Below are 15,872 nucleotides of genomic sequence, written 5' to 3'. Positions count from 1 at the left end.
TGTTTTGAAAGTTGCGTTTTATATTTTAGGCTGTAACAGAAGACAAGTATGAAATACTGCAATCCGTCGACGATGCTGCAATTCTGATAAAAAACACAAAAGAGCCTCCGTTGTCACTGACCATCCACCTGACATCCCCTGTTGTCAGAGAAGAAATGGAGAAAGTATTAGCTGGAGGTAGGGAGGCCAAGACAGGCCGGCAGGACTTTGAAAACGTGGTGTTCCCTTACTATTCAAATGTGCTATTCAGTTTTAGACTGCTTTGGTAAAAGGCTACGGTGTAGATTGATCACCTTTACTCTGAGATCACATCTCCCGTTGGCTTTGAGTACTTGGGAGTTTGACAAAACGGTCGCACTAAAAGTGAGTAGCACTTTTCAGAGGGGACTGCACCATTTTCCTTTATCTTCATCCTTGAATGTTTTCAAATGTGAATGTGGAAGTTGTTTTTTCATGAAGCCATTTTCTGGCTGTGCAGAAGTGTGTCGCTGGTGATTTTCTGGTTTTAAAGGTGACTAGAGACAAGCAGATGGTTTCTGCATGAGCATCAGGTTGGAATTTACCAACAACCTGTGTTGCAGCTGGGCCTCTTTGTTTGTTCTCTGCCATGGCTCTTTTATCATCTAAAGTGACAGAAGCACAAAGAGCTGATACAGAGTTTTGGATAAAGTTTTAAACAGTTGTCCAATTTTCAGACCACATCATTGGATCTTGCACTAATAATGTGCTCACAGTCCATGGCCCGCCCCTTGTGTGCCTCTCTTCAGGTCTTATCCAAATCCCTGGCATGCAAATGGCAGAGAACTCAAACGCTCAGCTTGACCCAAGCATAGGCTGCTGTAGTGCCCTTGTTGCTGTTTACCTTTGGTTCTCATAGCTGATTCCGACTACCAAAGCCCTTCTAGTTGATCAACGTAGGGACGCTGGACCTTTGACCAACAGGACACTCTCTGTCAAGGGCTGGGGCTAGGGCAGTCCCGCCTGGTGGGCGGAGTTGGTCCCCTTTGCTCAGATGCCCTGGGTTGGCTATTGTGGAATGCAGAGAGGGAGTTCATTTCCTCTCCCCCGACCTTTTTAATTTTTTTCCTATTGAACATTTTAGCATAGCTAATTTATTGGGAGAACATGGGGAGGAGGCAAGGGAAGAGAACTTAGAAGATAGGCTTCACCTATCTCTCCCCTCCCTCATGAGATTATTCCTTTTAGAATAACTCCCCACTTTTGTTTTTGTGTTTGTTTTCTTTTTTTCTTTTTTTCTTTTTCTTTTTTATTTTTGGAGGGGGCCTCCAATTTTTACTATTTCCTCACAGGGCAGAGTTCAATGCGCTCTAGTTTCTCCTTCCCTGGTCCAGGGTGGAGATGAATTCAGCTTCTGGGAAACTCAGCTGCCCTTTAGAAAGCTGCCACATCCCCTTTCCACCTGACAGAAACCCCTTGGTCAAACTGTGCCTTGTCTTCTTATTCCATCCATGAATAGAAACGCTATCAGTCAACGACCCCCCGGACGTTCTGGACAGGCAGAAATGCCTTGCTGCCCTGGCGTCCCTCCGACACGCCAAGTGGTTCCAGGTTTGCATTTTGTTCTTCTATTTGTCTTTTGGTAGAGAATTCCTAAGTTTTAACTTGGCTAACTGTCACCATAAAGATTCCTTAACATTGACGATAGCCGTGCCAAACTTAGCACCTGCGGCTGTGCAGGTCCTAAAGGAGTGCACCTCAACAAATTCAACCCCAAAAGAGGCTGAGAGCGAGTCGGTGGGGTGCTGCTGCTGCTGCTTTGTGTTAAGAGTAACACCCTTGTACACGTGGTGAGATCCGGCTGGCCACACTCTTGGTGGTCGCCAGTGTTGATGTTTACCCTTGGCAAAGCAGCACTGTGACTCTTGTGGTGTTCATGTTGACCTTTGTTCCAGGCAGTGCTTCAGACTGAAAAGGCTGTGTTTTCTTCCTCTAGGCCAGAGCCAATGGGCTGAAGTCGTGTGTCATTGTGATCCGGGTCTTGAGGGACCTGTGCACTCGCGTGCCCACCTGGGGTCCCCTCCGAGGCTGGGTAAGGCATATTGCTATGGCTACTAGGGGTGGTGTGTGCAGAGACTGATATCCCAGAATACTTGATGGTCACGGCGCAGGAGTGGCCCCTTCACGTGTGTCTGGTGTGTACCCTTCAGAGCTGCCTGTGGAGCACTGAAGGGTACACACCAGACACACGTGAAGGGTGCACAAACTCCTGCACTCCACACCTGGGGTTTGGGTTGGGGCAGTGTGGGTCAAGGCCCTCTGTGGAGGTTACACAGCTCAATCCCAGGAGGAGGCTGGCCAGGAGGTGGGAATGATCCCTCTGGAAAGGTTTGCAGATGCTCTTGCACAGGGCCAGTTCTGGCCAGCTTCCCCCACCCCTGCTTTTTTTTTTTTTTTTTTTAAAGCATACAGTTGAGGTGTTTTTCATATTTGTAAATGGTTAGGTTTTAAGTATGAGGGACTACATTATAGCCTCAGCTTGGTCTCTGAGCACACACAGCCTGAACGGTGTCATGTCTGGTCCTTGAAGGCCCCTGCCCTAGGTGCCCTGGCTCATGCTTAGCCCCAAGGCTTTGACTTTACCCAGCTGGACAGCTGTGACTTGTGTGTGTGTCCCCATCCATTCATGCAGTGACAACTCTCTAGTGATGGCCAGCCCCATCCTGTAGACGCTTGGCTCACTGTTCCTCTTCCCTTTCAGCCTCTCGAGCTCCTGTGTGAGAAATCCATTGGCACGGCCAACAGACCGATGGGTGCTGGCGAGGCCTTGCGGAGAGTGCTGGAGTGCCTGGCGTCGGGCATCGTGATGCCAGGTTGGGGACCTTGTGCTTTGCAGGTTGCAGGGAAAGGACAGGGTTCCAGGCCGCCTCTTGGCGGGTACACTGACTGGGTTAGGGCAGCAGCAGCCCCGTGTCCATTCCCTAGAGCTGAAGCATGTGACTACCCTCTGGCACCATCATATCCAGCCCTGACCGGGTCCGCAGCTGTCATTCAGAGGGCGGATCCGGGGCAGTGGTGACCCACTCCCACGTGAATTTCTTGCTCTGAGACACTTGTGAATTATTTCTGTCAAGGGCTGGACACCGAGTGGGTCACCGAGCTCGGCGTGTTTTCCAGAGCTGGGTGTGGATGGGGCGCGGGGGGTAACACACCTAGTTCCCTCTGCCAGCACACCTCTTCCGAGATGCTAAAAGATAATCCTCTGCATATCTTCCTTGTTTCCTGCCTTCAGATGGTTCTGGCATTTATGACCCTTGTGAAAAAGAAGCCACTGATGCTATTGGGCATCTAGACAGACAGCAACGGGAAGATATCACACAGAGTGCGCAGGTATAGTCATCGCCATTGCCAACGTGCACCCTTACCCAGTCTGTAATCACTGGCTTCCAGTTCCATTACTGGGTATTCCCAGGGTAGCCCCTGGACTCATAGGCTCAGGTTGGGGACTGAAGGCAAAGGGATCGTGTCTGATACAGGGCGCCCCAATCTGGGCTGCTTCTTTCCCCTGGTGCCATGCGTGGTTGTCGTCTGCCCCCTCCCTTGGCCTGCTTGAGTGCCATTTTCGGACACCAAGTGGTGCTGGGAGATGTGTTTGCTGTGCGGACTGCTCTGGGGACCTTCCCCTGCAGGCCACCACATGGCTCCGTGTGGCAACCAGTCCCCAGGTTGGGGTCTCCTGTATTCCTCTGGAAGTGGGGATGGTCACAGACTGGCCTTCCCCCACAGCAAGGCTGAACTTGAGCAGTCAGGCTCTCCCCTGGCTCTTGGGGAACCCCATGCTGTCATAGGGGAGACCATTAGCAGCCCTTGAGCTCCACCCCTCCTGAGAAGGCAGTAGTGAGTGCACACTCCGTGGCCGGGAGCACAGGGCAGCTGAGTCAGAGCCTCTTCCCCTTCTCCAGCACGCACTGCGGCTCGCTGCCTTCGGCCAGCTCCATAAAGTCCTGGGCATGGACCCTCTGCCCTCCAAGATGCCCAAGAAACCAAAGAATGAAAACCCAGTGGACTACACCGGTAAGCTCGTGGCGGTTGCCTGATGGCTGGGGCTCCAGGAAGAGTGGTCACTTATATCCCTCAGCTATGCCCTGCTCTCTCCTTGCAGTTCAGATCCCACCTAGCACCACCTATGCCATTACGCCCATGAAACGCCCAATGGAGGAGGACGGGGAGGAGAAGTCTCCCAGCAAAAAGAAGAAGAAGATTCAGAAGAAAGGTACAGGCCGGGCGCGGTGGCTCACGCCTGTAATCCCAGCACTTTGGGAGGCCGAGGCGGGAGAATCGCTTGAGCTCAGGAGTTTGAGCCGAGCCTGGGCAACATAGCGAAACCCCGTCTCTACCAAAAATACAAAAATTAGCCGGGTGTGGTGGCGTACCTGTAGTGCCACCTACTTTTGGGAGGCTGAGATGGGAGGATGGCTTGAGCCTTGGAAGCGGAGGTTGCTGTGAGCCGATCTGGCACCACTGCACTCCATCCGGGGCAACAGAGTGAGACCTTGCTTAAAATCAGTGTTGAAAAATTATAAAAGCTAAATAGATAAAAAACAGAATGGAAGGTACAGACCTCCGCTAGTGCTCCTGCTTTATCCATCTGGTCCTGTGAAGGCTCACCCTGCAGCTGTGGGGCGCCTGCTTTTTCGTTATTTTTCTCAGCTGTGATTTCTAAGTTCTTCTAGCAATGATTAAGCGTGATGGGGATATGGAAGATGAGTAGGATGGTGGTGCCACAGCTGGAGGACCCAGGAGAGGTGCAAGCTGGGCTCAGTGTGCCTTGCTGCCCCACCCACTGTGTTACCCTACAGAGGCAGCTCTGGGGATTAGGATTGACAGAGCTGTCTCTCATGGAGACCTGCTATCATACTCATCAGAACCACCTTGCTATTCTCTCCGTAGAGGAGAAGGCAGAGGCCCCCCAAGCTATGAACGCCCTGATGCGGTTGAATCAGCTGAAGCCAGGGCTGCAGTACAAGCTGGTGTCCCAGACTGGGCCTGTTCATGCCCCCATCTTTACCATGTCTGTGGAAGTTGATGGCAATTCATTTGAGGCCTCTGGGCCCTCCAAAAAGACGGCCAAGCTGCACGTGGCTGTTAAGGTGAGTATGGCCAGCATCACTGTCTTCTAGGAGCAGAACCATGGTCTTTGTTTTGGGCCCCTTCTGAGCCATTGTCTCTCAGGGAGGGCATGTAGATCCTAAAAAACAAATGCTTAGATCAGGGTGCATATTTGCCAAGTCACATGTGGCTGGAACACCTTCCGCACTGTGGCTGGCAGGCAGAGGGGTGCCCAATCATAGTTGGGCATTATGGCCTCCTGGGGGCAGGAGCTCAAAGGAAAAAGCCCTCCAGATGGCTTGCCAGGTGCCTGTTGGGTATAAGGAGGCCCTGTGTGCATGGCTCCCAGGCTGAGCCCTTCTTGATGGGGACCTTGGGGGTCTGGCCACCTCTGCAGGTGTTACAGGACATGGGCTTACCGACGGGTGCCGAAGGCAGGGACTCGAGCAAGGGGGAAGACTCAGCCGAGGAGACTGAGGCGAAGCCAGCAGTGGTGGCCCCTGCCCCAGTGGTAGAAGCTGTCTCAACCCCCAGCGCTGCCTTTCCCTCAGATGCCACTGCCGAGGTGAGCACATGGTGGGCGCTGGGAGTGACTGCCAGGACAGAGCAGGCAGCCCTGTGTCCCATCAGCAAGGTGGTTACTGGTCCTTGTTAATTTCCCCCAAGAAGCCACTCCTTCAGGCCAGGAGCCCACAGTGCTGTCCTCCGAACCATGTTTGGGAGGGCCTGTGGATGTTTTCCCAGCATCCTAGGCTATTCCGGGGTGGCCCTGGGTTGAGAACTTTCTGTTCAAAGGGGAGGCAAGTGCAGGGGGCGCATTGCTGGGGCTGGTCAGAAGCCCTCACTAGAGTCAGTGGAGACTGGCAAGGGCTGGCAAGGTACAAGGAGCAGAGGCTCTGCCTTGGTGCTGCCACTCCTCCTGTGTGGCTGGAAAGCCCGTAGCTGAGTTTGTTGGTTTTCTTTTCTGTTTTCCCTGAGAACGTAAAACAGCAGGGGCCGATCCTGACAAAGCACGGCAAGAACCCAGTCATGGAGCTGAATGAGAAGAGACGTGGGCTCAAGTACGAGCTCATCTCTGAGACCGGGGGCAGCCATGACAAGCGTTTCGTCATGGAGGTGCGCGGCCTGGAGCTGTCCGCTGGGGTGATCCCGTGGGGAGGCCTGGGGTTCCCCTGCCCCTGGAGGAAGGCACTGGGTCACCCCTTCCGTCTGCACTTTGCAGGTTGAAGTTGATGGACAGAAGTTCCAAGGTGCTGGTTCCAACAAAAAGGTGGCAAAGGCCTACGCTGCCCTTGCTGCCCTAGAAAAGCTTTTTCCTGACACCCCTCTCGCCCTTGATGCCAATAAAAAGAAGAGAGCCCCAGTACCCGTCAGAGGAGGTCCGAAATTTGCTGCTAAGGTGAGCAGTGACCCTTGAACCTCCTGGCCTTGGGCATAGGTTCTCCTGCAACTTGAGCATGAAGGGACTGTCTCTTCCCTGTGTTCTCTCCTCTTAGCCACATAATCCTGGCTTTGGCATGGGAGGCCCCATGCACAATGAAGTGCCCCCACCCCCCAACCTTCGAGGTCGGGGAAGAGGCGGGAACATCCGGGGGCGAGGGCGCGGGCGAGGATTTGGTGGCGCCAACCATGGAGGCTACATGAATGCCGGTAAGGGCCCTTGTACTGCACTGACCTGCGTTCCCCCACATGCATGCTCTGGGAATAAGCCTGTGGAGCCCCTGGGGTGGGCCTGAGACACCACTGGTCCCCAGTAATCCTGTCTGTCCCCTTCCAGGCGCTGGGTATGGAAGCTACGGGTATGGAGGCAACTCGGCAACAGCGGGCTACAGTAAGTGTGCGTTTCTCTCTGTCTGACGTGGGAAGCAGCTGCAGTGTAGCTTCTGGGCCTGAGTTAGCACAGGGCGGCTAGAGTAGCCTCGTGGAGGCTTTAGGGGGGCACACAACCTTTTTGCGGTGATTAGGTCAGATGGCCCTTGAGCCCCCTGTCCCACAGTGGGATTGATTCTGTATTAACACACGAACTCGTGTGACTACAAAGTTCCTTAAAAGTTAGCATTTTAAATTTCTCTGCTTTAAGCCATGCGAAGCACCAATCTTATGAATATGCTTTTCCGGCCAGTGCACAGCTCTTGTCTTGAGAAGGAGCCTTCATTGGGGGGTTACAGGAGCAGAGAAATCTAAAACATGAATTTCAAATGTGGCGCTCTGTGCCCTTTTTCAAAAGAATTCTAATTTCTTCTCTCTGCTCTGTCTCCCCCTTTTGTAGGTGACTTTTTCACAGACTGCTACGGCTATCATGATTTTGGGTCTTCCTAGAGCGTCTAAAAGTATTGCACACAAAATCAACTTTTTACTCCAATTTCCTCCAACTCCAAAACCCAAAGTGTCCGTGCTGTGTCCCTGTGCTTCACTGGGTTTCTCAACCGTGGCTTTTCACCGCAGCTTGTCTGAAACTCTTAGCCTGCAGAATTTAAGACAATGGCAGTTTTTATCGTGATTTGCCTTTGAACTTGGTCCTATTGAAGTTCACAATAAGTGGAAAACAGTTTTTTCAGAGAATGTATTTTTGTGCAGAATTGCACAGAATTCTAGAGACAGCGTTGTTCGGCATCAAGGCAAAAGCCCACCTTTGCTTTTTATGGAAAGCATTACTTTATTTAAAGAGACAGACAATGACGCATTTTAATCTACCTTTGTCTTAATTTACAGCAGGTTTTGTATGAATTTTTAACCTTTTAACAAACTCCCAAATCTGGTTGATGCCTTTGACAGTGATGAAAACGATTTCACCACATCTGAATCCAGAGAAACCGGCTTTTTTTCTTATTTCTTATGAGCATGTTAAAACATTGGGAACGTGTGGGGAATTGTATATTGCGCTGAGTTAACTTCTCCCGCCTCTTGTAATGCCCTGGTGGGTTCTTGTTTGGGAATGCAATATTTTGTGGCTGGTTTAGCTAGAGAGTGAACTCTCAAAGGTATCAAAACTGTGCTTCCATTATTAGTTCAAGAAACAGACAGGCTTTAAGGGGTAGAAGACGTGAAATTTTGCAAGTCCAATTACAGCTGCAGATGCATGGGATTCTGAATTTTTTTGTTTTTAGTTTAATGGGACGTTAAAAGTAATCAAGGAGAAAGAACCATGATGTTCCCTGCTTCTCCAGTAAAGGGCTGGCTTTTGCTTGGGCAGAGCTGGTGCTGGTGGGTCCGAAGCTGCCACAGACTCCAAAGGCATAGAAGTTTCTGTCTTTGCAAACACACATGGAGTCATTGACTGAGGCCCCTGTTTCCTAGCAGGTGCCCTCCTTGGAAACTGGTTTTGGCTCTGTTCAGTTGTTCTTTTTGCAGCAAAGCCTGCCTCTGTGTTGACTTGCAAGATTTTGCGTTTATTTGGGCAAAAATTGGTCAAAATGGTTACTACGTGATTTGTTCCCAGAGGTTTGAAACATTCAGTGAAACTTTTTAAAACTTTCATTGCATGATGTATTTTTTTTTTTAGAAAGTTATTGTTTGAGAATAATGTCTTTTTTATACCAGGAAATAGTTATCCTGAATGACATTGAAAACTCCCCCTCCCCTTTATTTTTTTTTAATCAATACATGTGAAAGTAACAAGCCCTCGGCCCTTGCGTCTTCATTCATTCCCGGCTTCAGGCGGGGCGAGGTGGTGTGCTCAGTGCAGGACACTGGGGAAGCTGGGACTGTGGGCTATGTGGGTACAGGTCCCGGTGGGGGGTTTCTGAAGATCCCATCCTCCCAGTCTCCTCGCTCAGCTGCCGCATGTTCGCTTTCTGGCATTGTGGGACACGTCCTCCCCCTTGGTGTCTTGGCTTTCTGATGGGGGGTGAGGGAGGAGGCCTGCCTGTAAAACACAAACTGGCCGGGCGCAGTGGCTCACACCTGTAATCCCAGCACTTTGGGAGGCCGAGGCAGGCAGATCACGAGGTAAGGGGTTCAAGACCAGCCTCCAACCAGGTGAAACCCCGTCTCTACTAAAATATAAAAATTAGCCAGTCATGGTGGCGTGTGCCTGTGATTCTAGCTACTCAGGAGGCTGAGGCAGGAGAATCGCTTGAACCTGGGAGGCAGAGGTTGAAATGAGCCAAGTTTGGGCCACTGCATTCCAGCCTACGCAACAGAGTAAGACTCGGTCTCAAAAAATAAAAATTAAAAAAAAAATGAAGACCGAAGGTTGCAGATAGTTCTGTCCACATTGTCATGCAGGCAGCCCACCACATCAGCGTGGGGTACACATCTCCCATGGGTGGAGGCATGTGAGGACTCCCAGTTACCCCACCCAGGAGTCAGTGGATCCTTGGTGTCCTCAATCTGGGAAGGAAGGACAGGCTGTGTGGGAGCCTCCCCTTCCCTCCCACCCAACCTGGACCCAGCGGTCCAGGTACCCTGGCTGTCTGGGCAAAGGTGGCTGCATTCACAAACCAGCTCTGAGAGCCCAAGAGCTCAGCTGCACCTGCTGAGTGCTTGAGTGTTGCCCAGCTGGGCTGGAGATCCACCACCATGGCCTGGCCTCCAGCCTCACCCACCCTCTGAGCCTTCCCACACCCACTGTGGAGACCCCCTGTGTGGGGCTCCCTTGCAAGGCTTGGGATGCAGCATTTCCTCAGCCGGTGCCATCCCCTTTGCTCCACCTGAGCCTCTGGAGGGGCCATGTATTGACAAACCTAGTGACCAGAAGCGGAGTCTTGCTGCTACATTTTCAGCTTGTGGCTGAGAATGGTGGCTGCACTGCATGCTCTCAGCCCTGCCGCTCAGTCCCATCTGTGCCTAGCAGCTGTGCTGAGGACAAGAAAGGGGCCTCAGGGGTCACCAGGGCTGTAGGTCTAGGCCTCACTCAGCTGTCCTGGCCCCAGCCATGGCCAGGCTCCCCTCCCACCCCCCAACACATACACACTACCCCCACTGCCAGTCTGGGGCTCGCTAACATCTGGAGTCACAGGCTTGCACAAGTGTCGCAAGGGAGGTGCCTGCACCATTGATTGAGTCTCGATTTGTCTTCCAAGAACCAAACCAGCTCAGACCAGTTGGTCTTCCCAGGATGATGATGGTCCAGGGGCCTCTTTAAACAGCATCTCCTGGGGGCCTCCAGGCCTGTGCCTATGGAGCCTGTTCCCAGCACAGCAGGGAGGAGGGGGGTGGCCACTGCTTCTCTGGGGCTTTGCTTTTTCTGTCACCATTGGGGACCTCTGGGTAGCCGTCAGCTAGCCGTGAATGTCGTCTCACGCTCGGAGTCCATCTCATTGTAATGTTGACATCCGCTGCAAAAGCTGCTGGCGCGTGCTGCTTGGCAAAGCCCCATTGTTGTCATCAGCTGCTGGGTGAGTGGAGCTGAAGGCTGGGCCGGCCCGAACAGCTGCACTAAGGACGGGAGCCACTGCTCCTCTCCCTCCTCGTCCTGCTGCCTCTGACCCAGGCTTGCGGGTCAGCCTTCAGGGCCCATGGCTGCCACCTGCCCTTCCCTCCCTTCCCCCTGCCCTTTCCCATCCTCCGCCTGACCCACTGCCTCCCTGTTTAGGTCAGTTCTACAGCAACGGAGGGCATTCTGGGAATGCTGGTGGCGGTGGCGGCGGGGGCGGTGGTGGCTCCTCCGGCTACGGCTCCTACTACCAAGGTGACAACTACAACTCACCAGTGCCCCCAAAACACGTTGGGAAGAAGCAGCCGCACGGGGGCCAACAGAAACCCTCCTACGGCTCAGGCTACCAGTCCCACCAGGGCCAGCAGCAGTCCTACAGCCAGAGCCCCTACAGCAACTATGGCCCCCCACAGGGCAAGCAGAAGGGCTATAACCATGGACAAGGCAACTACTCCTCCTACTCGAACTCCTACAACTCTCCCGGGGGCGGGGGCGGATCGGACTACAACTACGAGAGCAAATTCAGTGAGTTGGCTTCCAGAGCCCCTCGGCCAGGCTGGGATCCAGGCCCCAGCAGGGCAGCCCATGGAGTGGTGGAAGCTCGGCACTGCCCAGACCTCTGGCCTAGTTACTAGGCAGAGGACAAGTGGTATTGGCTGCGGGCGGGTGCTAGGAAGATCGGGCATATCCCTGTGGTGCCATCTCCCCCACTCCCTCTGGTGTTCTCCGAAGGCAGAGTTAGCTGAGGCCTCTGTGCCGAGGCCCTGGCTGTGGGTGAGGCCTCGAGGTGGTCTGGAACTGGCTTTAGAGAGTTTTGCATCCAGCCCCTGAAAGAGCCTGACCTCTCTGCTACCGCCTGTCCCTCTTCCTCATGCGCAGACCCAGCAGGCCGGGGCTGCACCAGTGGCCTGGTGGGGCTGAGTAGGTGTGTCCTTGGGACCCAGCAGCTATCAGCAGCAGGCCGGGGAGTTGACAGAGGCTGCGCTGGGTACGTGGGTCAGAAGGGGGTGCTGTGTGTCTGATGCTGCTGGCTGAGGAGAGGTGGCTGCTGGGGTCTTGTGTGCTTCCTCAGCTGCTGCTGGGAAGCTTGGGCTGCAGGAGCAGATGGGAACGTAATCCAGAGCAGGGCTTTGGAGCTTGGTGACCAGCCCAGCCGAGGGCCAGGTGACCCTGCAGGGCTCCAGCTGATGCCTAGCACTTGTCTGTTGGGCTGATGTGTGACATTGAAGCAGGCACGGAGAGGGATAGAGGCCCAGGGTCTGAGCTAGGGGCCGGTTGCATCCAAGGTGCACCACAAGGCCCCTGGGCCGCCCCAGTCTTGTCTTTCCTGGGGCCCCTTAACCACCCCTGTCTTCTCTCCCCCAGACTACAGTGGTAGTGGAGGCCGAAGCGGCGGGAACAGCTACGGCTCAGGCGGGGCATCCTACAACCCAGGGTCACACGGGGGCTACGGCGGAGGTTCTGGGGGCGGCTCCTCATACCAAGGCAAACAAGGTGGGCTTGGAGCCCCAGGTGGCACAGCATGGGGGGCCCGGCAGCTGCAGTGAAGCGGGCTGTGGACCTGGTGGGAGCAGACAGCGGCACAGGCAGGGCTGCAGCGGCAGGTGGGCCCTGTGAGAACACACACTCGCGTGCACTGGCAGCTGCTAAGGCTTTTGGGAGCGGCCAGTGAGCCAGCAGTGTTCCCACTCTTAACCCCTGGTACCTGCATGAAATGTGGGTGACACCGAGGCCAAATAGCTGTTCCCCCTGGTTCTGGCCAGTAGCTTAGCCGTGGGCTCAGGTAGCTTTCCCCAGAAATGAGGGTCACAGTGGTCCCACCTCTCAGAGTCTTTGTATCAGCCTGATCCAGCGATGTGTGGCAGGCAGGCAGAGCCGCACAGGAGCCCACGTGTCTTGCCCACCTGCATCCTGGCTGAGGCTTGGGATTGGGCTGCCTCCCTGAGCCCCGCTGGTGGCTGGGCCCCTCGGCTCTAACTCACCACTCTCTCTCCTAGGAGGCTACTCACAGTCCAACTACAACTCCCCCGGGTCTGGCCAGAACTACAGTGGCCCTGCCAGCTCCTACCAGTCCTCACAAGGCGGCTATGGCAGAAACGCAGACCACAGCATGAACTACCAATACAGATAAGCCCCCGAGGGGCGGAGATTTCTACCTTCTGCACTTACTCCCCATCGGAAGATCGAGTTTTATGCATCACAGTTAACATGTCAGCTGGCCCTCCAGGCTCCCGCCCCCAACCCGTCCACGTTGCTGTGTCGTGAGGTGCAGCAGGTCACCCGGTGGCCTGTCCTGTGACCCATATTTAGCCGTGTTTGGGACTCCATGTCTTCAATGGTTTGTTAGTTGCCATTACAACTTTGTCTGGGTAGAGTTTTTGAGTTCTTGCAGTTCAGTATCCCTCTGTCTATTCACACTTGGTGTTAGTGGTAACTCAGTTTGTCTTTAAATAGTTACGGAAGGGATACGTCATCTGTTAATGCTTTTGTGAAGTGAGTTAAACGAGCTTTCTGTATTTTAATGCTTTAGTGTTTCAGTTTTATAAGTGAAGATTTTATTTTAAAAACCAGTGGGAAAGAGTGGGGGGTTTCTTTTTATGTCTGGGTCATTCAGGCAGTACATCTGAACTAAGCTGAATGTAGACAAATAAAGAAAAACAAAACTGCGCCCGTCTTAGGCCTGGGTGTCTGACCCACCAGCAGTGCGATGGGCAGGTTCCCCTGCTCTGTTCCCACTCTTGGGAAAGCAGGGTGGGCCATCAGGATGGTCCCTGGTCCCTAGAGAGGGTCCAGTTCCAGGCTTATAGACGCTTTACTCATGCTCAGCAAAGGCCGGTTCCTGGTCCCCTGGGCTGTGTAGACCCAGTGGCCCACCAGGCTCCAGGCTCCCACCATCTACAGAGGGGCTCACAGTGCCCATTCTTGGGGAACCCATGACAAAACAGGCAGGCTTTTTCTGCTCCCTGATTCTGGTGTAGTTCTAAGTACACCAGTCCTCTGTAGGGATAGGCCTGTGGTGGAACACATAATCCATTTAGAACAGAATGGGCAGGTGAGACCTGGGTAACCGCAGCCACGGACTCCCTACTAGCTGGAGGGAGCTTCATGTCTGTACTGCAGCTTCGGCCTGCTCGTCGTCTGGAGGCTCACGGAGTGTAGGGAGTTGGGGTTCTCACACCAGCAGATTTCCCTAGAGCGTGATTCTCCCGTCTGAGACAATCTCACCTCCTAGGGGAAATTTTGCAGTGTTTGGAGGATGTTGTCACAGCTAGCGGGTGCTCTGGTATCTAGTGGACACAGACCAAGGATGCTGCCAGGCATACTATGCTGCCCAGAACAGTGTCCGATAACAGGGACCTGCCTTATCAAAATAGCAGGTGTGCGGAAGTGGACACCCAACACCAGAGCAGCCCTTCTCAGCTCTACCCTGCCTGGGGAGGGAGGAGGAACCCTGGTTTCAGGGCAGTGCTGGGATTGCCTTTCCCCAGGCTCCTTCCATGGCAGCTGTCCGGGAAGAGCTGCACTTCCTAGGCCTGGGACCACACGTCTACAGAGACCCTGCTCTACTGGCCTTCGCCCCAGGCCTTCGCCTCCTGTGCTTGGGTAACCATGGCCACTGGGAGAAGCAAGGACCATTTTTGACTCAGAATCATCCAGCTAATGTAGAAAATCAAGTGTGCTTTCAAAGGATGCAAATTTGCTTTCTTGGAGAGGTGAAAGAACGAGTTCTGTGCTAGAAAACTTTGGAGGAATTCTTGTTTGTGTTAGAGCAGAGGAGGTCCCAGATACCACGTGGCCCCTCCCAGGAAAGGCTGGGAGAAGAGGTGGCCTGAAGCACCCTGGGATCCCAGCAGCGCACACAGTTGAGGGATGAGGCTCCTTGACACATTAAGGGGTTGGGACAAGAAGAGACCCCTGTGAGATCAGCAGACGTGCTTGAGGAGAGGATACCAGCCTGCAACACCCACGGAGGGGGACACTTCAGGCCCTACCTGCTAAATGCCTCCAGACTCCAGGCGGGCATCCGCATTCTCAACACAGGCCTCTCTTTACAGTTTCCTGATGAGTGACCACCACCACCACGTTCAAGTTTCTGAATGCAGACCCACCACAAGGGACGGATTCCACCCGCCTGTCCTGCTGCAGATCTGCAACACAGCAGGTGTGTGTCTGGAGAGAAAGCTCCTGAGAGCCCTCACTCCACTCCAGGGGCCTTGCCAGTGCTGCTGATGCCGTCATGCCGCTGGCCTATGACAGTATTCTGGCTATACCAGGACACTGGGTTCCGGAAGCTGTGGCTGTCACCTTGAGGGCTGACCGACGGCTTTCCAAACCAAGGAAACCGACCTGCAGGAGGGCCTACTCATGGGCCCAGCAAAAATTTAGCTGGGCAACAGCTGGCTTGTGATGAGACATGTCAACCAATGTGGTTGGTTTGGGTGGATGGTGTCCTACATGTTCAGTGGAGACCACCAGGAGCATCCGTGAGTGGGGCGGGGGCCCACACCCTTACATGATAAATTCATAGGATGGGGTGCTTGGTGGATGGGCTGTGGGGGTCCGTGACTGGGGACTGGGCCCATACCATCCCAGAGGGCTCAGGATGCCCCAGGAGGGAAAGAAGGGCAACAGACCATATGATTGGACATGTGTGGTTGGCTGGGATGATGTTGGTGGGAGGGGCAGGGTCTTACAGGGGATTGGCACTGATCCCAGGGAGGAAGTAGTGGGGCTTGATGATCTAGGATGAAAGGGGGCCTCTGAGCCATAACAAGGGGCACATCCAGGATTTCCACCACCCTGGATTTAGCAGAGCCACTGGGCCCTGGTTGTCATTGGGCAGGGATGCAGTCAGCTCCAAGGGTCGCCACCCACCTGTGTGTGGCCCTCTGTTCTGGCAGGAAATGTAGACCTCTTGTCTCAGCACCAACCTTCCTTGTGTAGTCAGCAGGGCTGGCCCTGCCCCAGGGACTCACTACATGTTCCCGGACCTCCAGGCCTGGCCTTGACTCCATCAGCAGCTGTGAGCCCCACTCTGGCTGTGCACTGCATGGCCTGAGACCACTGGACACAATGTTGGGTAACAACTCAGCCAGCCTGATGGCAGGTCAGATGCTCGCTCTAACCCATCCCAGAATAAACGGAGACTTCACGTGTTCATTGTTTCATTCACTCAACATGCGTTCGTTCATTGTTTGAGACAGGGTCTTGCTCTGTCACCCAGGCTGAAGTACAGTAGTGAGAGCTCAAGCAATCCTGCCCCCACAGCCTCTGGGAGTAGCTGGGACTACAGGGGTGTGCCTCCATACCTGACTAATTTTCTTGTAGAAGTGAGTCACGTAGCCTAGTCTTGAACTTCTGGCCTTAAGCAACCCAGCCTCTGCCTCAGCCTCCCTAGTGGCTGGGGTGACAGGCAGCACCAGTGCGC

General features: G+C 53.9%; 1 protein-coding gene across 7 annotated transcripts in view; it reads left to right on the top strand.

Annotated features, from left to right (window-relative positions):
• ILF3 (interleukin enhancer binding factor 3) overlaps positions 1–12,739 on the top strand; it is a 34,095-nt gene extending 21,356 nt beyond the window's left edge. The window contains exons 5-20 of one of the 7 annotated variants that reach the window (XM_064381866.1): positions 30–177; positions 1,478–1,569; positions 1,955–2,050; positions 2,720–2,831; positions 3,251–3,348; positions 3,921–4,032; positions 4,121–4,231; positions 4,909–5,108; positions 5,465–5,632; positions 6,058–6,183; positions 6,290–6,466; positions 6,564–6,717; positions 6,845–6,898; positions 10,604–10,969; positions 11,810–11,938; positions 12,442–12,739. In XM_064381866.1, coding sequence (XP_064237936.1) covers positions 30–177; positions 1,478–1,569; positions 1,955–2,050; positions 2,720–2,831; positions 3,251–3,348; positions 3,921–4,032; positions 4,121–4,231; positions 4,909–5,108; positions 5,465–5,632; positions 6,058–6,183; positions 6,290–6,466; positions 6,564–6,717; positions 6,845–6,898; positions 10,604–10,969; positions 11,810–11,938; positions 12,442–12,575 — 2,277 coding nt within the window. In that variant the 3' untranslated portion in view covers positions 12,576–12,739. Of the gene's footprint in view, positions 1–29; positions 178–1,477; positions 1,570–1,954; positions 2,051–2,719; positions 2,832–3,250; positions 3,349–3,920; positions 4,033–4,120; positions 4,232–4,908; positions 5,109–5,464; positions 5,633–6,045; positions 6,184–6,289; positions 6,467–6,563; positions 6,718–6,844; positions 6,899–7,336; positions 8,688–10,603; positions 10,970–11,323; positions 11,433–11,809; positions 11,939–12,441 lie in introns of those variants that run through there. The other 6 variants (XM_064381865.1, XM_064381868.1, XM_064381869.1 and 3 more) reach the window with 6 other exon arrangements.
• The last annotated feature ends 3,133 nt before the right edge of the window (positions 12,740–15,872 follow it).

This window comes from Aotus nancymaae, unplaced genomic scaffold (assembly GCF_030222135.1).
Source record: "Aotus nancymaae isolate 86718 unplaced genomic scaffold, 86718_ANA_hifiasm-v0.15.2.pri h1tg000028l, whole genome shotgun sequence".
In the NCBI taxonomy this organism is placed as follows: domain Eukaryota; kingdom Metazoa; phylum Chordata; class Mammalia; order Primates; family Aotidae; genus Aotus; species Aotus nancymaae.
This window is presented reverse-complemented; position numbering and strand designations above follow the sequence as displayed.